Here is a 21245-nt window from a genome sequence, read left to right as displayed (position 1 = left end):
TTGGATTCCTGTTTGAATCTGTTCAATGCAAGTAGGAAAGGAAACAGACTCCTTCTCGTTCGGTTCCATGATTGGTATTACTTGGAGTGATTGAATTTGGATCCTATTTAGCACAAAAAAAAAAAAAAAAAAAAAAAAAAAAAAAAAAAAAAAAATAGTGATGAAATATTATAGGACCAATCTTTGGTTAGGAAGTTCCTCTAGACCTGCACTCAGAAGAATTGCAACTTAGTTTTGTATTGGTCGAGAGTCTATAGTATTAGTCAATTTCTCAATGGAACTGCTGAGAGGAGTCTTTGGATTGCTGCTTAAACCTTCATTACGACTGTAACAACCATTGAAACTCACATAAAGAGCTTTCTCTATTACAATTGTGGTGCAATTGAACCTGACAGGTATTCTTGTGTTTTGCTAATGTTGAGGAAAGTAGATGACGTTTAAATTCTTTAAATTTGAAAAATAGCTGAATATATAATTATTTTGAATTAAAAATTTAGTTACTAGTTATTTCCACCATAGTAATATCCTCTGTGTTGAAATGCGTCGGGAAGTCGGAGACAATACTTTTTAATCTGGCAGCCCTGATTGCAAAGACTTCAACTTTTTCTTGGGACTTGACAGTTTGGCCTGAGATGGGTAAGCCGGAAAGTCGGGTAGATGTCGCCGCCCAACCTATAAGTTCTTTTCCATAAACATCACCTTTCTCAAGATATGCAGTGCTTGACGAGCCACTTTCGCCACCAGTAGTAGTAGTCTTGTAAACAAGTGCAATGCCCTGCGTGATGAAGAGCATCCTATCCAGTGGGTCCCCCTCTCGAATAATACGGCTACCATCATCATAGTCAACTGGCTCAAGATGCTCCATGATTGCGTTCAACACTTTTCTGTCTTTGGTTTCAAGCCCTGGCAACTGGGGTTAATTCATACATGTAATTAGAAACTTAAGAATACATCGATAAGAACTCAAAGGGGAGTTCATGCTCCTATCTATATAATAGCTTGAATTCGTTAACTAGACTACTCGAAAAAACCGAGTATTTATCAAATATAGCAAAAAATTAACTCCTAATTTCAAAAATGTCACCTTTTATAAAAACTTTTAAATATATCCAAAATTTCACTTAAATAGATACAAATACTCTTAAATTTAACAATTAAATAAATTAAAAGCTTTTTAGTTACTGTCGCCTCAAGCTCCGGTCTAACTTTACCTTCGCTTCGACACTCCACCACCACAACCCTATCCCCTTCGACCCCCTCATCACCGACATTGAGCGCCACTGCGGTTACCGTAAGTAGGAGCAGCATAATTTCAATCATGCATTCAACGATTTTTTCTTACTACTATCATTTTTAGTTTTAAATATAAAAATAAAGTTAATCCACATATCGTTATATGATTGTATTTCTGAGACCCACGTGACGCCACATCTAACAGAGCAATTAACAGATTTTTCATGAAAAAAACTAAAATGATCACGATGGACAAATTCAAAGAAAGACAAAAATGATTCACAATAGACAATTTCAAAAACACTATTATTGATTGTCATTAATTGTTAAGGACCAGATTAAGGAGATATGTCAATATCACGAATCATTTTGGCTAAAAAACCTTTAATTTATTTTATTATTAAATTTAAGGGTATTTGTGCCTATTTAGGTGTAATTTTGGATATATTTGAAAGATTTTATAAAAAATGACATTTTTTAAATTAATGGTTAATTTTTTACTATATTTAATAAATACTCCGAAAAACCATCTACCGCCACAAGTTTATATAGAGTTATGTACATGGAGATATTGAGAGAGATAGGACATCACTTTCCGTAGTGTAGCCAAGAAGAGATACCACTTCATATGTTTCTTAAGTTCCAAAGGAAGTAACGAGAAGATATTCGCCGCAGGATTATCTTCGTCCACTTCAAGTGCTTCTCTTACTAATTCCCAAATCTCATCTTGTATTTCGCTACGGAGTCTATATTCAGATACCATGAACTCTATTTGTGGAAATATGACTGATTTCCGCTAAGATATCTTGGATGTTTTGCTAATTGCCTGCATAAATATCTACTCCACAACACGGAGGCTTGACATTGAGTTTATTAAATCCTGAAATTTACATGCATATATGTAGAAACTACTCAAAAGAAAACCAGATACACAATATATAATTCATCACCGACTTGCACATGTCCAAGCAGATACATGAATAGTAGCAGGCCACTGATCGAAATAAAAATTACAAATACGCTTTCCCATGCATAGGTACTAGAGTTGAGGTTTGAAGCAAAAGAACTGCAGAATTCATTGGAGCAATATATTAAAACAATATTTGAAAAGGGGCAACTCATTGGACGGCTTGCGAGACTGAATCTTGATAGTCAAACACGGGCACATTCCATGTACCGGTATGGTAAAAAAATTCATGTGCATGACGCAATATCTAAGAATAAAAATACTTAGGTCGGACAAACCTCAGATTTCGTAATCCCCATGAGAAACACATCAAGAGTTTGTGAGGAAAATCTGTTGTTCCCACTATGCCAGACTGGAGAGTGTCAATGAATATGCCAAAATCGTATGCCATTGGATTTGGTGGATTTGTTGGACATAAATCATTTAGAAGTGTGACGTTTCTGAAAGGAGTATTATCACATTGTAAAGTATTTAAGCTGCATCCATTTTCACTTCGACAAGCAGAGATCCAACAATCTATCTCTCGCTGAGCAGAAAAAAAGTACCAAAATGCTCCAAGTACCTAACAAACCAAGAACGACATTTGTAACTCAACGATATTTACAAGCAACTTAGGGAGTAGTTAAAATAAACTAAGATAAGACAATAACTTACATGGCTAGCAAGGATGTACATGATGAAATTTAATAAACCTGGAATCCATATTTGCTTTCTCCTAGCAAGTTCCTTGCTACGTTCACGTGTTTCCTTGTTAAAGTCCATACATACTCTGTACATTGGATAAGCTCGTGGAACATATTGCAATAGAATAAGTGAGTTCAAAAACTTCATTCTATTCAAAGATCTTGAGTTCCTCGTTGTTGGAAGGAAAATTAGAATTACGATCTGTACACAAATGCAAACCAATAGCTAAACTTAAAAGTGTTGTGTGACAGAATCAGCAAAATCAAATTATCCTAATTCCTAATATATGACTTAAGAGATTACGAAAAATAATTTACCTCAGAAAAGTAACTGACTTACTTGTGGAATAGGAAGAACAGCTAAAATGTTTTGTATTAGGGATTTGCGTAGTACGAAAAACTCATCAGCAGTTAGGAGATCTTCCATAAAGCTCAATTTGCACCACGTAGGCAACACAAAATAGATGATTTGAAGTAGATAAACAAGATCTGTAAATGCTCTCAAAACAATAGCTATTTTTTTTTCATTTTTCGTCCAACGCGAGACACTTGATATTTTCATTGATGATGGGAACGTACAAGAACAAAGGGTCCACAAGCATCGGGCCAAAATAAATCATGATGACGAACAAACATCCTATCCCAAACAATATAGATTGTATAGCACGTTGTATTGAATTTCTATCGCATTGTATTGACCACGTTGATCTATTTCCTCCATCTCTCTTGCCATACTGCCCTTTTGCAAGCTCTAAAAAATTTTCACCTGACAAGCTGAAAAATTAATACACAAGAATTAAACATGAAATTCATTTATTCGATTTGTTTATTCCTATTTCGAACAACCATAATGATCTGATGCAAAAATCCTTTGTTTTAATTTTAAAAGAAAACTAAAATATGTTAGATATTAAAAGAAATATGAAACCTTGCAAGGTCGATTGAACTGTCATCGGAGCTCTCCATTTGTGGAACTGGCTCATCGGATTTCCTCATAACTTAAGTTTACCAAGTTACGATGCGTAGAAGATCCTCTGAGCTATCAAGGACTCGAATGAGGAGCTTCTTGAAGTTACAACAAAGTACATATGCTAACTACAACCACTTCATGATGGAGAATAAGTAGGCTAGGAGTTGAATGGACAAGTTAAGGGGTCGGATCCTAGAAGAGTGAACTAGAAGTGTGATAATCCATATTTGCGTTTTAATTATTTGACTCAACTACATGACATCGTCATTGTTTTTTGTAGAAAGATAAATGATGAAACTATGAACTAAGGATTTTTTTTTTCTTATTTATTTTCCCCTCATGGTTTAATTTTTCCAAAAATATTTTTTTTACTGATTTTAGTAGTCGCGTGCACATTGTTTTCTCTTTATTTCTATTCTTTTCTTTTCCACTTATTCACTTTACCAAGGAAAGAACAGAAGTTCTTGTCAACAATATTTAATTATTTGATTGTTTTTTGTCAAGAAATAAATGAAAGAAAAAGAAAAGGGAGAGGTGGGATGTTCTAGAAGGAACGGGAAAAACTGGTGGGAGAAAGGAACTTGATCATTATACTTAAAAAAAAATGGAAAAAGGGAAAAGGAAAAAGAAAAAGAAAAAGAAAAGAGAAAGGTATAGTACTCTACAAGGAACGGTAAAAGCTGGAGGGAGACAGAAAAAAGAAAAGAAAGGAAGGATAGCCAAGGAGGAAAAAAAAAAAATAGTAGTGCTACACTTAATAGAGGTAAGGTCCATTAACACACGTGGATCATATTTTTATTAGATAGATAGTACAAATAATGGTACAAATAAATGATACAAATTTATGTTAGCATTTGTATTGTATTGTCTACTCTCTTCTAGTGTGGATCTTTTTCAAAATATCTTTCCCATGTGAGAAAATGATGACCATCGGCACTCTGCGAACCTGAAATAGTGTAAGAGGTATCGTAACAAGGAAACCCCTTATAATCATACATAATTGATGAAAGTGAGGGGTTTTATTAGCTACGATGTCTTGACAACATTTGAGGTGAGGAAGATGTTGATGCATTGTAACACAATTTTGTACATGGGAAAGACATTTTGGACAAGACATATTGCACCATTTTGTGTGTCGGAAATCAGATCAAATGAAAGAAGTGGATTCCCAGATTCTTCAGAACTCTTTCATAAGGTAACTACTACAATGTTTTCCAATGGATGCTTGAAATCCCTCTTTGCTCCTTAATAGTCATTTTGACCTAATTTGCCTATGAAATAAACTGTTTGTGTTACTTTTTTACCTCCACTATCAAATTCTACTCAAATCTGTTAAATTTGATGATGTAGCACATGTGAGGTTCACTTTGAGAGACAAAAATTTGTACCACTATGCTTGCCTATTGATGTTCTAAGCACCAATTTGCTCCTTAAAATTCATTTTAAGACCATTTATCTCTTAACATTCTTGTGTCTCACTTTACCCTTCACCTTCAAATTGTATAATAGATTTATTAAATTTGATGATGTGGTGCGTTGAGGTTCACTTTTTTGCTAAAATGTGGCCATGAGGAGGTCTTCTATTCGGCACCCAGAATTAGAGACATGTTAGAGGGGTTGGAACCAAAGAGTTGGCCAAGGTTAGCATGACAAATCAGGAGATGGAGTAGGATGTGTCATATGTGTATGGATCCGCACGGACACGTGGTCTGTTGCCGGACCCAGAATTTCTCACACAAGACGTTAGCAAATTTAACATATTTTTTACAGACTTAACAGTGGGAGGCAAAGCAAGGCGTTAAAAATAAAATTCAGAAGCAATACAGGATAAAATGACCTCAAGATGTAAAGGGATCCAAACCGCAAATTGCATATGAAGTTCTTCAAAGTCTCAAGACATCCGATAAAATTTGAACGATTCATCTGTTTCCTTTGTAGTTGGCAACCAACTAAATGAAGAGATACTCTGTAAAGCCAGGCATCTTCCTCACGGGCAATTGAAGGTTAAAACCTTTGGTTCCCCACCCGGAGAGAAACAGAAATATAAACTTTGGGGAAAAATAATCAAAGGATATAATCATCAAATTGCAACGAAAAAAATAGTTACTACTAACGCAAGCATGAGAATCCAGAAAGCAAGGTACAAACATAGTAACATCATAAAGCTGTTTAAGAAGTATCACTACAACATTGAAGGAAAACATTTCATCTGGTTGATATGGAAATTAGAGGATGTGTTTCTTCTCTATGTAAACATGTGAAAATGTAATATCAATGCATAAACCGTTTTTTCTTTTCGTTTTCCCTTTTTCTGCTACAAACCTTTATTGTCAATTTCTACAGATGGACCCACCAGAAAGTTGGAAGCGTTCTTGAGTTCAATCAACCTCGTGAGAAAGCAGTGAAATTCATATGATAGCAGGTGGGATTGCATGGGAATGGACAGTCAATTTGCTTTACTGCATTTCAACCAAAGTACCAGTCGCCCACAGACTCTGCAATTGTCTTCCAAAGTTCGAACCAGTCAGATAACAAGTTCAGTATGAAAAATGACAGAAAACCATTTGTTTTCAAACAAAAAAGATTAGCAGATTTTGATGCCGTAATGCCAAACTCGTGGTATTCAGGCACTCAGTGCACATACATATATTTCAAAAACCTCGAGGAAAGTGAGCAAACAAGCAACAAGGGGAGGAAGATCATTAAACTTTCATCTTGTCTCCAGTCTCCGTATTTTCGTTGCTAAATCTTTTTTCTGGAAAGCAAAGTACACAAGATATCCACGGCATACATGTTTACATCAAAAGAACAATTACTACACTGAAAGCGCAAAGAACATTATACTAAAAAGTGTTTCTCTCCTCCTCTATGTAAAAAACTTGTAACATGATGGCAAGTATAAACTGCTATTCTATTTTCTTCACACCTTGTCTCTATTTTCTTTTCGGGTTTGATAGACACCTCCTACTCAATGTCCACAGGGAGAGGAGCATAAACAATAAGGGAAGATTTCCGCCAGGAATAAAGATCTAAAGTTGGGAATAGTCCACTAGAAAGTTTGAAGTTTTCTTGAGTTCAATAAAAAAAGGTCATAGAGCAGTAAGCTTTATATGATAGCAGGTGGGACGATTTGGATCCTCTCCGGAGTCCAAGGAGAGAATCCTTCTGATCAGGAGAATCCTCTCCTTGAGCTTTATATGATAAAAATCGAACGGCCCACACTACTTGATCAGGAGAATCCTCTCCTTGGGCTTAGGAGAGGATCCAAATCCCAGGTGGGATGGCATGGAAATGGGCAGTCAGTTTGCTTTACCACATTCCAACTGAAGTACCAATCACCCAGACTCCGCAGTTGTCCATGAAACTTCAAATCAGTCAGAAAAGTAGTTTGAAAATGACAGAAAACCATTTGTTTTCCAATAAAGGAATGAGAAGATTAAAATTTCCACACCTTATTGTTTATTCGTAGAGAAGTGGGTGATTGCCATGTCTCGGTTATCCATATCTAGCAATGAATATGACATGAATTTATAAGCATTCCTCATTCCGTATGTTTTTGGAATTCAATCAGTACTTTCAGCATAGAATCACAGAAACCTATACGAAATAAGTTGATACGTTAATCTGCCACAATATCTGTTTACAATTACACTTCATAATAGAACGAATAGCAATGACCTATCTGTGGACCCTATTTTTCGATTGACAAGAAGCCTGAAGCTACAAAATACATGCAAGATGAACCAATACTTATAGTCCCCTAGTTTGACAATGTACTTCTGTGAAGTTGACACTAGTAATGCCCACTTTTGCAACTTGCAACGGTAAAAAATCCTGGTTTATGGCCCACAAACTCTAGGATTCTTAGGGTAACATTTTTCATAGGATATTTTAACTGCAACGCGATGAGAAGAAACAAACTTCCTGCTCATCACAGCATGCAGTGTGCAAATATGCTGGTTTATAATCCACAAAAATCTATGGATGGTTACGATCAACCACTTGAATTAAGAATTATCAGATCATTGGGACAGTAGCGCATGAAGAGTGGGCCACAAACATGCTTAGCTACATAAAGTCGGGCCAGCATTAGGTGTATGTGGTTTTCCTGGACAGTCAGGCAATATATAATTTGGCCTTCTCAAATTTAATCACCATGTATTATTTCAAGCTGGTTGGGATTGCAATTGTGAATGTTCAGTTTACACTTTTTCCAATAGCCACGTGGATCTGCTGCTTCTGGTATCAAGATATGTTGTACCTAATGTCATAAAATTAGGAAATGAGAGAAGAATGCAAATCAATTTCTGATAACAAGTAAATGAATCTTGGGTTTTGAAGTAAATTATCTGCCAAAAATCATAAGCTGGGTTTTGAAGGAAATGTAGGAAACAGAAAATGGCTCAAAACTTTCCCTCTTATTTCTTTATGAATTCACTATCCCAAGCACAGAGGATGCACTGGGGAAGAAAAAAGGGAAAAACATTATACACGTAAAACAATTTAAAAAAAAAAAATTCTATTCTAACTTGATAGGAAGAATTTCGAACATTTTAGAAAAATGCGGTATGTAGGTGTTCCGTTTTGATAGGTCTCATATCCTGACGTATGGATAAAGGAGCATGATCAAACACTTCCAAGGAATATGGAACACCATCATTTTATGAAATTTATGATTTAGAGATATTATATGATCCTGGAAGCGTACACAAGGAAATATGATCCTTGTATAATCCTAGAAAGATTTCATCTTGAACAGGTTCACTAAAAGATGTAGGTGCCGAAGGCACTATGTTGGTCCAAAAATTAAGGCTCTAAGTAATGAGCCACAACCTAAATTTGGGGGAGTGGAGCTAGAATAAAGGAGCATGATCAAACACTTTCATATAATATGGAACATGGAGAAATAGAAGAAAAGTGGAAAAAGTCAAGGAGTATGATCAAACACTTTCATATAATATGGAACATGGAGAAATAGAAGAAAAGTGGAAAAAGTCATTCCTAGTACGATTTATTTATAACATTTTTGATCATTTTAATTAAAACTAAAACTCTTGAGAATTTTAGTTAGTTTCGTAAAAATAATAGCAAAAAACTTAATGAAGGCTTAAATATCCCCAGCGACCGATTCCCACCCCCAACGGTGACTCACTTTCGATCTGCAACGACGACGAGGATCTCAGCTTCCTCGAGGACGCCACCGACCAAAGCGCCGCCGCGTCGAACCAACCAGATCCGGACCACTACGACGACGATTTAGGAACTTCTTCGATGTCGACGAAAACGGGTACAGGAGAAGATGGCAGCCCAAGACTCCTGACTGGGTTGATGTTAGTTCAAATGATGGGTTGTTGGCCAAGTGCACCAACGATGAATCCAATAGGCAACGGAGCCAAAATCGATCAAAACCCATAAAAATTCAGTACCCATCAACAAAAAAACCAATCAAACCCCAACAAAAACAATTAAATTCACAAATTTTATCTCAGCTAAAGGATCCTCACCAGAAGAGAGGATCCTGTTGGCTTGCACAGGCCCCATATCGACAGAAAGGGAGAAAATGCAGGATTGGCACTGGCCTGCTCACGTCCCCAAATCGAATCCACTGGCGTCGACGAAGACCCATCGACTCAGCCACCACCGGCCATGGCTGCGATCTTAGCTCGGAAATTTCTCCAGGCTCTCCGCGTCAGACAGCTCGTGAGTTTATCCTCTGCCCTAACTCGCCTTTTCTTATCCTCCGTTTGGATTCCGATAAAATCCGGAAAAATTGAATTCCAAGTTTGAATTTGGTTGTTACCGGTGAATATTTCGAATCAGCTAGCCCACGCTGCATAGCAACAAATTACAGGACCACAGCGCTTTCTTTTTCTTTATGTGTAGAAATTTAGATTAGAAAGCTGGTTTTAATGGAATATAATTAGGGAATTTGATCGATATTGTGGATAAATTTTCGTGTTGATGTGTTGTTAGCTGGCACTTATGAGCTTGTTAAGTAATTGCTCTATGTTTCTCATCTGATCAGATGTTTCTGACTTTGGCATTTGCATTGTATGTAGCTATATTTTTGGATTCCTGTTTGAATCTGTTCAATGCAAGTAGGAAAGGAAACGGACTCTTTCTCGTTCGATTCCATGATTGGTATTACTTGGAGTGATTGAATTTGGATCCTATTTAGCAAAAAAAAAACATAGTGATGAATTATTATAGGACCAATCTTTGGTTAGGAAGTTCCTCTAGACCTGCCCTCAGAAGAATTGCAACTTAGTTTTGTATTGGTCGAGAGTCGACAGTATTAGTCAATTTCTCAATGGAACTGTTGAGGGGAGTCTTTGGATTGCTGCTAAAGTGACTCTTCATTACGACTGTAACAGCCATTGAAACTCACCTAAAGAGCTTTCTCTATTACAATTGTGGTACAATTGAACCTGACAGGTATTCTTGTGTTTTGCTAATGTTGAGGAAAGTAGATGGCGTTTAAATTCTTTAAATTTGAAAAATAGCTGAATATATAAAAAATTTAAATTAAAAATCTAGTTACTAGTTATTTACACCATAGTAATATCCTGTGTGTTGAAATGCGTCGAGAACTTAGAGACAATACTTTTTAATCTGGCAGCCCTGATTGCAAAGACTTCAACTTTTTCGTGGGACTTGACAGTTTGGCCTGAGATGGGTAAGCCGGAAAATGGGGTAGATGTCGCCGCCCAACCTATAAGTTCTTTTCCATAAACATCACCTTTCTCAAGATATGCAGTGCTTGACGAGCCACTTTCGCCACCAGTAGTAGTAGTCTTGTAAGCAAGTGCAATGCCCTGCGTGATGAAGAGCATCCTATCTAGTGGCTCCCCCTCTCGAATAATATAGGTACCATCAGCATAGTTAACTGGCTCAAGATCCTCCATGATTGCATTCAATACTTCTTTGTCCTTGTTTTCAAGCCCTGGCAACTGGGATTAATTCATACATGTAATTAGAAACTTAAGACTACATCGATAAGATCCAATAAGCAACATCATTTTACTAAGACGGAAGATAATCAACTGTTCAAAAGTACAGTCAAGAAAGAACGCCCGAAGAACTCAAAGAGGAGTTCATGCTCCTATCTATATAATAGCTTGAATTCGTTAACTAGATTATTTGAAAAGCCATCTACTACCACAAGTTTATAGAAAACTAAATAGAGCTATGCATATGGAGAAATTGAGAGAGGACATTAGGAACTTACTTTCTTTAGTGTATCCAAGAAGAGATGTCTCTTAATATCTTCCTTAAGTTCCCCAGGAAGTAAAGAGAAGATATTCTTCACCGGAAGATCTTCGTCCTTTTCAAGTGCTTCTCTTACTAATTCCCAAATCGCCTTAGCTGCAGATTCAGGGGACTTAGCGTTCGGAAGTTTATCAGGGATGCCATATTCAGATAACATGAAACGTATTTGTTGAGATATGACTTCCTTCCTCAGCCGTATCCTATATGTTCTGGTAGTTGCCTGCATAAATGTCTACTCCACAACGGGGAGGTTTTGGACTTGAGTTTATTAAATCCTGTAAGTTTACATGCATATATATGTAGAAACTACTCAAAAGAGAACAGATATACAGTATATAACTCATCACCGACCTGCAAATGTCCAAGCAGATATATGAATAGTACTAGACCACTCATCGAAATAAAAATTACGAAGACGTTTTCCCATGCATAGGTACTAGTGTTGAGATTTGAAGCAAAAGAACTGCAAAAATCATTGGAGCAATATATTAAAATAGTATTTCTAAAAATAAATAAATAATATATTAAAATAGTATTTTAAGAGAACTATTATTGGTACTTCAAAAATTTAATTATGAACTCTTCGTAAGAGTATTTTTCTTTCTATATATATATATATACACACACATATATATATATATATATATATATATATTATAAACACACACATATAGAAAGTTTGGAGAACAATACTAGTGTTGAGATTTGAAGCAAAAGAACTGCAGAAATCATTGGAGCAATATATTAAAATAATATTTGAACGGAACTATTATTAACACTCTAAAAATTTAATTATGCACCCCTCATAAAAGTATTTTTCTTTCTATATATTTAGAAAGTTTGGAGAAGAATAACAAATCCCTATGTGAAAAAGGACAACTTATTAGACGACTGGATTTGTATAACTGAATTTTGATAGTCAATTTTAATGTGGCGCATCCCATGCATCGGTGTGTTGTAGGAAAAAAAAAACCATATGCATGACGCAATATCTTAGAATAAAAACACTTATGTAGGACAAACCTTAGATTTCGTAAGCCCCATGAGAAACACATTAAGAATTTTTGAGAAAAATCTGTTGTTCCCACTATGCCAGACTGGAGAGTGTTAAGGAATATGCCAAAATCGAATACCACTGGATTTGGTGGATTTGTTGGACATAAATCATGTAGAAGTGTGATATTTCTGAACCCAGAATTATCACATTGTAAAGTACTTAAGTCACATCCATTTTCACTTCGACAAGTAGAAATCCAACAATCTATCTCTCGTTGAATAGAAAAAAAGTACCAAAATGCTCCGAGTACCTAACAAACCAAGAATTACATTTGTAACTCAACAATATTTAAAGCAACTTATATATGGAGCAGTTAAAACAAACAAAGATAAGACGATAACTTACATAGCTAGCAAGGATGTACATAATGAAATTTAATAGACCTGGAATCCATATTTTCCTTCTCATAGCAATGTTGTTGCTAAGTTCACGTGTTGACTTGTTATAATTCTTACAGAATTTGAACATTGGATAAGCTCGTGCAACATATTGCAATAGAATAAGTGAGTTCAAAAACTTCATTCCATTCAACGATCTTGAGCCCGTCATTTTCGGAAGGAAAATTAAAATTACGATCTGTACACAAATGTAACTAGTAATTAAATTTTGGATGTTGTGTGACAGAATCAGCAAAATCAAATTATCCTAATTCCTAATATATGACTTAAGAGATTACGAAAAATAATTAACTCCAGAAAAGTAATTGGCTTACTTGTGGAATAGGAAGAACAGGTAAAATGCTTTGAAGTAGGAATTCTGGGCGAAAAAGCCGACCTGCTTCTCTCCACCAGCAACTGTTCCTGTCCTTACATATCAATGCGTGCAACACATGCAGCACTTGATAGATGGTTTTACATACGTAAGGGAGATCTGTAAATGATCGCAAAACAATAGCTGTCTTTTTCAATTTTTCGTCCAACGCGAGACACTTGATATTTTCATTGATGATAGGAACAAACAAGAACAAAGGGTCCACAAGCAGAGGGCCAATAGAAACCATCATGATGATCAGAAACAATATCTGTAACATTATTACAAGTATTGACCACTCTGATCCATCTCCTCCATCTCTCTTATCAGACTTCCTCCTTCCATGCTTAAACGTTGCAAAAATTATTGATATTGTTGAGTCCTTTGGTCTCTTTGCAAGCCTTAAAATTTCATCACGTAGCAACAAGCTGAACAATTAATACACTAGAATTAACGCATGAAATTCATTTGTTTGATTTGTTTATTCCTATTTCGAACAACCATGCATATTGATCTGATGCAAAAATTCTTTGTTTTAATTTGAAAAGGAAAAAAAAATGTTAAAGATATCAAAAGAAGGGTTAATTTTAGTTTATTATTATAAAATTTATTGATTTTCAACATTTAGTATATGAAGTTTTTTTAATCCTAGAATTGTACTCCAAAATTATAATTTTGGGACAGTTTCATATATTCGTTAAGATTGCTGTTAATTCAACTGTTAACTAGTGATGTGACGTCTACGTGGACAATGACTGAGCGCTACTTATCAATATAGCCACGTGAAAAATAATAAAAATTAAAAAACTTAAAAAAAATTAAAAATTAAAACAAATTTTCTTCTTTCTAAACCCATGGCCGATTGCTTCCTCCACCTCTCCTCCTCCTCCCACGACCTCCTCTCCTTCCCATGGCTTTCGAGACCTCCTCGACTCCTTCCTCCGCATACACCAGGAGTTCAAAACTCTCATCCTCTCCTCCACTAAAACCCACATCTCCAAATCCACCGTTGACCGCTACATCTCCGAATACTTCGAACGCAGCGTCAAAGCCCTAGACGTCTGCAACGCCATCCGCGACGGAATCGAGCAGATGCGTCAGTGGCTTAAGTTGCTCGACATCTCCTCCCTCATTACCCACTTCACCCCTGTTTTCAACACTTCAGACCAAAACCCAATTTCCCAATTCGGATCAACCCACGTCGTCATCTTCTTCTTCGCCCAGATCAGCCATTTCTGCCGCAGGAACCTTCTTCGTCGCCGACAACTCAGCCACATCTCCATCTCCGCCTTCCCCTCCTTCGAACCCAACTCCCTCAAAGTACCCATTTTCCAGTTCCAATTCTCCCCCTCCCAATTCCCCATTTTTCCCATCCAACTCTTCCCCTCCCGACCCAGCCATTCCCCGCCAACAGCGCCGCACCGAATAAGGCCCTTGCAACCTAGCGATCGCAATGTTCGTCCCTGTCCAAAATCCTTGTTGAGCTCCTGATGGTGGAGATCAAAGGAGGAAAGAAAGAAAATTTGTTTTGATTTTTAATTTTTTTAGTTTTTAATTTTTAATTCCTTTTTAACTTTTATTAATTTTTTCTTTTTATTTTGTAATTTTTAATTTTTTTGATATTTTAATATCCACGTGGGTTTATATTGATATGCGGTCCCCAATCATTGTACACGTGGGTGCGACGTCATCAGTTAACAGTTGACTTAATAACAATATTAACGGATGTATAAGACTGTTATAAAATTATGACTTCAGGTACCATTCTCGAATGAAAAAATTTCATGTACCAAATATTGAAAACCCAAAAACTTTAAGATATTAAACTTAGGGGTGGTTCGGTATGGGATACCGAACCGAAAGTAGTATCCCGAATCCCAAACCGAAATTTTTTGGGACGGGAATTTGAAGACCAATCATAAACCAAAATTTCGGGAATCCCAAATTTCGGGAATCCCGAAATATTTTCGGGATTTCGGGACAAATCGGGAATCCCAAATTAAAATATGAAGTTATGAATTATTCTTCAAATATATAATTTAAGAACACATTCATGAACTAGGAATGTCATTTCATTCACACTACCATTTAATCAAATATTGGCATGCTTGATTGTTTTTATCAAAGTCAAAATTCAAATTAATTAAACCCTTTTGACAATCTGTTAAAAGACAAAAGAATCAAACCTTCTGAAATCATTAGCCATGACAGCAGCAATAATAAAATCCAAATGAATATCAAACAAAACATGAAAAATATGCAAGGTGTAAGGCATTCCAGGTTGCAGAGCATGAATTAGAAACTGCTAGCATCAATTATAAAAGAATAATATATAATATATATATATATATATAAATTAATAATATATAATTTCGGTTTGGTATGGGATTCCCGAAATATTGAGAAGTTAATCCCAAATCCCATACCAAAATTTCGGGATCGATTCGGGATAGCATCCCGAAAATTTCGGGAATTTCGGTTTGGGAAATTTTTGGTTTGGGATCGGGATTTTTTCGGTTCGGTTTGGGATTTACGGGAATTTTTTCCACCCCTAATTAAACTGATATTAACCCTTAAAAGAAATATGAAACCTTGTTTGGCCGACTTACATGTCAAAAGAGATATCCATTTCCTGAGCCATCAAAACCCGAATGAGGAGCTTCTTGAAATTACGACAAAGTACATATGTTAACTACAACCACTACAAGATGGAGAATTAGGAGGCTGGGGGTTTAATGGACAAATTAAGAAGCTAGCTAGCTAGGGCTTTGGAAATCTGAAAATGAAGATATCATGCAGCAAACCCAACTGGAATTTAAGATCAAGCATAAATGGCTTTTTAGGCAAGTCGTTAGATTTATAATGGTCCACGGGGTCTTGGACTTTTCCCAAGTACGTACATTTTCTCATATATAATTGTGCTCACCAACCAGAGCAATAAATAGGCCACTTACCAACCGTTTCGGACAACGGATAAAAGGCAAATGGGGTCCGTCATTTATAACTTATAATAGACTAACAATAATTTGATTCAAATTTATTTTTGACGAGAATCGAATATAAGACCTCTCACTTATAAGTGAAGAAAAATATCACTTGACCGTAGGACTAAGTGGCGATGGAGTCTCGTCATTTAAATTCTTATTTATTTCGCCTGGAATGGTTTTGCTTTGAGTGAGCTATAAATTTTCGGATTCCAAGTGATGAGTTAAATCATATTGGAGTACCTACTAAGTAATATTATGGCATCTCCAAAAGAGATGTCAAATTTAAAACATTAAATTGATATTTAATGGCTTATGTGGCAATTTAACATTTTGTACAATTTTTTGATCCACCCAATATGTTGAATAATAATGTCATTTTAAATTTTTGGCTAAATTGGATTAATGGTTTTCGTGATGTTAGGGTAATCGTAAGATAACCCCGGTGATGAAAAAATTCGGATTTAAACTCTCGTGGTGAAGTCTGTTAGGATTCAAGCCAAAATTAATATTTCCGCCAACTTTCTGTTAACCAAAATTAACAATCCTACCCTTCCTCAAATTTTTCATGCGTTCCCATTACAGAACTCCTAATGGATATGATATACATCCTATTATAAAACTCGGTATGATATTAAACCGTTTACGGTCTCAACAACCAATCGACTCATGCGTACAAGCAGCAGCAAGTAAGATCTCGTTTTGGGAACTATATCAATGAAACAGCAACCAATCAGGCCATTGAACTTGACATCTATAAAATCTGTTTTCTGGAGTTACGAGAAGTAGTCGGATTGCCTCATGAAAGTCTGGTGGTAAAGAGATTTCAAATGAAATATGTGTGCATATGCCAACAAGTATGGATGCACTGTAGGAATGCTATTGTTCTTGCGTGAAATCAAAGTCTTGCCTAAGCACAAGGATGAAATTTCATCTTGATGGAAGAAATTATTCCCCCTTGCTTTTAGGCTTGACTTAGTCTTTTCGACAGCAGCAAGCAGGTCCTTAAAGTCGAGTCCAACACACCACAAATTTTGCGTTAACATAGCGTTGATGGAAATGTTAATTTTGGGCTTGAATCCTAATGGACTTCACTACGAGGTTTAAATCTGAATTTTTTCACTACGGGGGCTATCTTCCGATTACCCTATTACCATGGGGACTATTAATCCAATTTAGCCAAATTTTTTTATCACTTTGTGGGGTCTATTTATGGAGGCAATCAATCAAATTCTTAGAATACACAACAACATTTATTATATATGCATTAAATTAAGAAAAAAAAAACTAAATGAATTTGCCAGTAGAAGACTTTACCTTCAATTGACTCAGCGCCATGTAGGAAATTGAAGGCTCGGTTTGGAGAGAGTTTGTTACCATTTTTTACTGTTATATGTCTATGTGACCTCTCATTTGAAGATACTTCTAGAGAGATCACATTTTGAGAGGCCACATTGTACTATGTAGGACACATTGATACATATAGGTCACTCCTTTGCTAAAAGGATGATTAAAAGATGGTATTATGTGTCCATTTCTGGTAACAGGCAAAAATCAGTGATCACATCTTGAGAGACGACATTATACCATTTTTATAATAGAGGTGAACTCACTAGTATAGTAGATCACCTCTTCACTAAAAGGACGGTACAATGTGGTCCATTTCCCATAAGGATTTTCATCCCAAATAGTCCTTGAAATTGATACACCTAGAGGTGGAATTTTTTGCCAAATTACCATACCAACCATACCATACCAAAATTGTGCCAAAAAATTGTACCAATTGGTAATTGTACTGTTTTGTACCGTACCATACATTTTTGGTACGGTATTGATATCCAAAACCATTACCGATGGTATACTGTACCTACCAATATTATTAATATTAATTAATTATTTATTCATTTGTATATATAATTAGGTATTATGTAATTATCATTATTATATTATGTACAATACATTTTTTTCCTAGTCATTTATCCAAAACCATCATCTCTTTGACCTATGTTTGCCGAATAAAAAAAACCTTTCTTTGTAGTCCATCTCATTTTCTCCTTCATCAAATTAGATTGTCTTTGTCTGTGGCTCTGTTTATTAAATTAATTTCTATACAGTTTTGAAGAATGTAGAGACGGAGTCTAAGAATCTCTTTGCTTTTCTTTTGTTTTTGGGGATGTTGGGTACTTGCAGCAGTTCCTCCATCTATTTATATGTTGCGTTTTTTTCACAGTTCTTTCATCTATTTACTTCTCATATATAATTGTGCTCACCAACCAGAGCAATAAATAGGCCACTTACCAACCGTTTCGGACAGCGGATGAAAGGCAAATGGGGTCCGTCATTTATAACTTATAATAGACTAACAATAATTTGATTCAAATTTATTTTTGACGAGAATCGAATATAAGACCTCTCACTTATAAGTGAAGAAAAATATCACTTGACCGTAGGACTAAGTGGCGATGGAGTCTCGTCATTTAAATTCTTATTTATTTCGCCTGGAATGGTTTTGCTTTGAGTGAGCTATAAATTTTCGGATTCCAAGTGATGAGTTAAATCATATTGGAGTACCTACTAAGTAATATTATGGCATCTCCAAAAGAGATGTCAAATTTAAAACATTAAATTGATATTTAATGGCTTATGTGGCAATTTAACATTTTGTACAATTTTTTGATCCACCCAATATGTTGAATAATAATGTCATTTTAAATTTTTGGCTAAATTGGATTAATGGTTTTCGTGATGTTAGGGTAATCGTAAGATAACCCCGGTGATGAAAAAATTCGGATTTAAACTCTCGTGGTGAAGTCTGTTAGGATTCAAGCCAAAATTAATATTTCCGCCAACTTTCTGTTAACCAAAATTAACAATCCTACCCTTCCTCAAATTTTTCCTGCGTTCCCATTACAGAACTCCTAATGGATATGATATACATCCTATTATAAAACTCGGTATGATATTAAACCGTTTACGGTCTCAACAACCAATCGACTCATGCGTACAAGCAGCAGCAAGTAAGATCTCGTTTTGGGAACTATATCAATGAAACAGCAACCAATCAGGCCATTGAACTTGACATCTATAAAATCTGTTTTCTGGAGTTACGAGAAGTAGTCGGATTGCCTCATGAAAGTCTGGTGGTAAAGAGATTTCAAATGAAATATGTGTGCATATGCCAACAAGTATGGATGCACTGTAGGAATGCTATTGTTCTTGCGTGAAATCAAAGTCTTGCCTAAGCACAAGGATGAAATTTCATCTTGATGGAAGAAATTATTCCCCCTTGCTTTCAGGCTTGAATTAGTCTTTTCGACAGCAGCAAGCAGGTCCTTAAAGTCGAGTCCAACACACCACAAATTTTGCGTTAACATAGAGTTGATGGAAATGTTAATTTTGGGCTTGAATCCTAACGGACTTCACTACGAGGTTTAAATCTGAATTTTTTCACTACGGGGGCTATCTTCCGATTACCCTATTACCATGGGGACTATTAATCGAATTTAGCCAAATTTTTTTATCACTTTGTGGGGCTATTTATGGAGGCAATCAATCAAATTCTTAGAATACACAACAACATTTATTATATATGCATTAAATTAAGAAAAAAAAAAAACTAAATGAATTTGCCAGTAGATGACTTTACCTTCAATTGACTCAGCGCCATGTAGGAAATTGAAGGCTCGGTTTGGAGAGAGTTTGTTACCATTTTTTACTGTTATATGTCTATGTGACCTCTCATTTGAAGATACTTTTAGAGAGATCACATTTTGAGAGGCCACATTGTACTATGTAGGACACATTGATACATATAGGTCACTCCTTTGCTAAAAGGATGATTAAAACATGGTATTATGTGTCCATTTCTGGTAACAGACAAAAATCAGTGATCACATCTTGAGAGACGACATTATACCATTTTTATAATAGAGATGAACTCACTAGTATAGTAGATCACCTCTTCACTAAAAGGACGGTACAATGTGGTCCATTTCCCATAAGGATTTTCATCCCAAATAGTCCTTGAACTTGATACACCTAGAGGTGGAATTTTTTGCCAAATTACCATACCAACCATACCATACCAAAATTGTGCCAAAAAATTGTACCAATTGGTAATTGTACTGTTTTGTACCGTACCATACATTTTCGGTACGGTATTGATATCCAAAACCATTACCGATGGTATACTGTACCTACCAATATTATTAATATTAATTAATTATTTATTCATTTGTATATATAATTAGGTATTATGTAATTATCATTATTATATTATGTACAATACATTTTTTTCCTAGTCATTTATCCAAAACCATCATCTCTTTGACCTATGTTTGCCGAATAAAACAAACCTTTCTTTGCTGTCCATCTCATCTTCTCCTTCATCAAATTAGATTGTCTTTGTCTGCGGCTCTGTTTATTAAATTAATTTCTATACAGTTTTGAAGAATGTAGAGACGGAGTCTAAGAATCTCTTTGCTTTTCTTTTGTTTTTGGGGATGTTGGGTTCTTGCAGCAGTTCCTCCATCTATTTATATGTTATGTTTTTTTCACAGTTCTTTCATCTATTTACTTCTCATATATAATTGTGCTCACCAACCAGAGCAATAAATAGGCCGCTTACCAACCGTTTCGGACAGCGGATGAAAGGCAAATGGGGTCCGTCATTTATAACTTATAATAGACTAACAATAATTTGATTTAAATTTATTTTTGACGAGAATCGAATATAAGGCCTCTCACTTATAAGTGAAGAAAAATATCACTTGACCGTAGGACTAAGTGGCGATGGAGTCTCGTCATTTAAATTCTTATTTATTTCGCCTGGAATGGTTTTGCTTTGAGTGAGCTATAAATTTTCGGATTCCAAGTGATGAGTTAAATCATATTGGAGTACCTACTAAGTAATATTATGGCATCTCCAAAAGAGATGTCAAATTTAAAACATTAAATTGATATTTAATGGCTTATGTGGCAATTTAACATTTTGTACAATGTTTTGATCCACCCAATATGTTGAATAATAATGTCATTTTAAATTTTTGGCTAAATTGGATTAATGGTTTTCGTGATGTTAGGGTAATCGTAAGATAACCCCGGTGATGAAAAAATTCGGATTTAAACTCTCGTGGTGAAGTCTGTTAGGATTCAAGCCAAAATTAATATTTCCGCCAACTTTCTGTTAACCAAAATTAACAATCCTACCCTTCCTCAAATTTTTCCTGCGTTCCCATTACAGAACTCCTAATGGATATGATATACATCCTATTATAAAACTCGGTATGATATTAAACCGTTTACGGTCTCAACAACCAATCGACTCATGCGT

The 21245-nt window shown here is 35.6% G+C and overlaps 1 protein-coding gene and 1 pseudogene across 1 annotated transcript; both read right to left on the bottom strand.

The window, feature by feature from the left end:
* Nucleotides 1–398: 398 nt before the first annotated feature.
* Nucleotides 399–3973, bottom strand: LOC125472345 (annotated as a pseudogene).
* Nucleotides 3974–10327: 6354 nt separating this feature from the next.
* On the bottom strand, nucleotides 10328–15814 carry LOC125472341 (cyclic nucleotide-gated ion channel 1-like). The gene is made up of 7 exons (XM_048573646.1): nucleotides 15539–15814; nucleotides 12892–13357; nucleotides 12525–12755; nucleotides 12146–12429; nucleotides 11474–11585; nucleotides 11082–11354; nucleotides 10328–10803 (listed from the first exon to the last, which is right to left on the bottom strand). Exons 1-7 carry the CDS (start codon nucleotides 15568–15570, stop codon nucleotides 10402–10404), a joined length of 1800 nt encoding a protein of 599 aa, XP_048429603.1. The 5' UTR covers nucleotides 15571–15814; the 3' UTR covers nucleotides 10328–10401.
* Between the last annotated feature and the right edge of the window lie 5431 nt (nucleotides 15815–21245).

This window comes from the organism of the source record quoted next, unplaced genomic scaffold, assembly GCF_019419815.1.
Source record: "Pyrus x bretschneideri cultivar Hongxiangsu unplaced genomic scaffold, Pyrus_bretschneideri_v1 Contig11, whole genome shotgun sequence".
NCBI lineage: Eukaryota > Viridiplantae > Streptophyta > Magnoliopsida > Rosales > Rosaceae > Pyrus > Pyrus x bretschneideri.
The sequence above is the reverse complement of the archived record's forward strand: the minus strand, read 5'-3'. Positions and strand labels throughout refer to the sequence as shown.

Excerpts from the sequence above, each read along its gene's own strand:
- LOC125472341 (XM_048573646.1), bottom strand. The coding sequence starts at position 15,570 with ATGGCTCAGGAAATGGATATCTCTTTTGACAT. Across the intron at positions 13,358-15,538 it reads ATGGATATCTCTTTTGACAT|CTTGTTGCTACGTGATGAAA; the intron begins GTAAGTCGGCCA and ends TTAATTGTTCAG. Across the intron at positions 11,586-12,145 it reads TGGGGCTTACGAAATCTAAG|TTCTTTTGCTTCAAATCTCA; the intron begins GTTTGTCCTACA and ends TGATTTTTGCAG.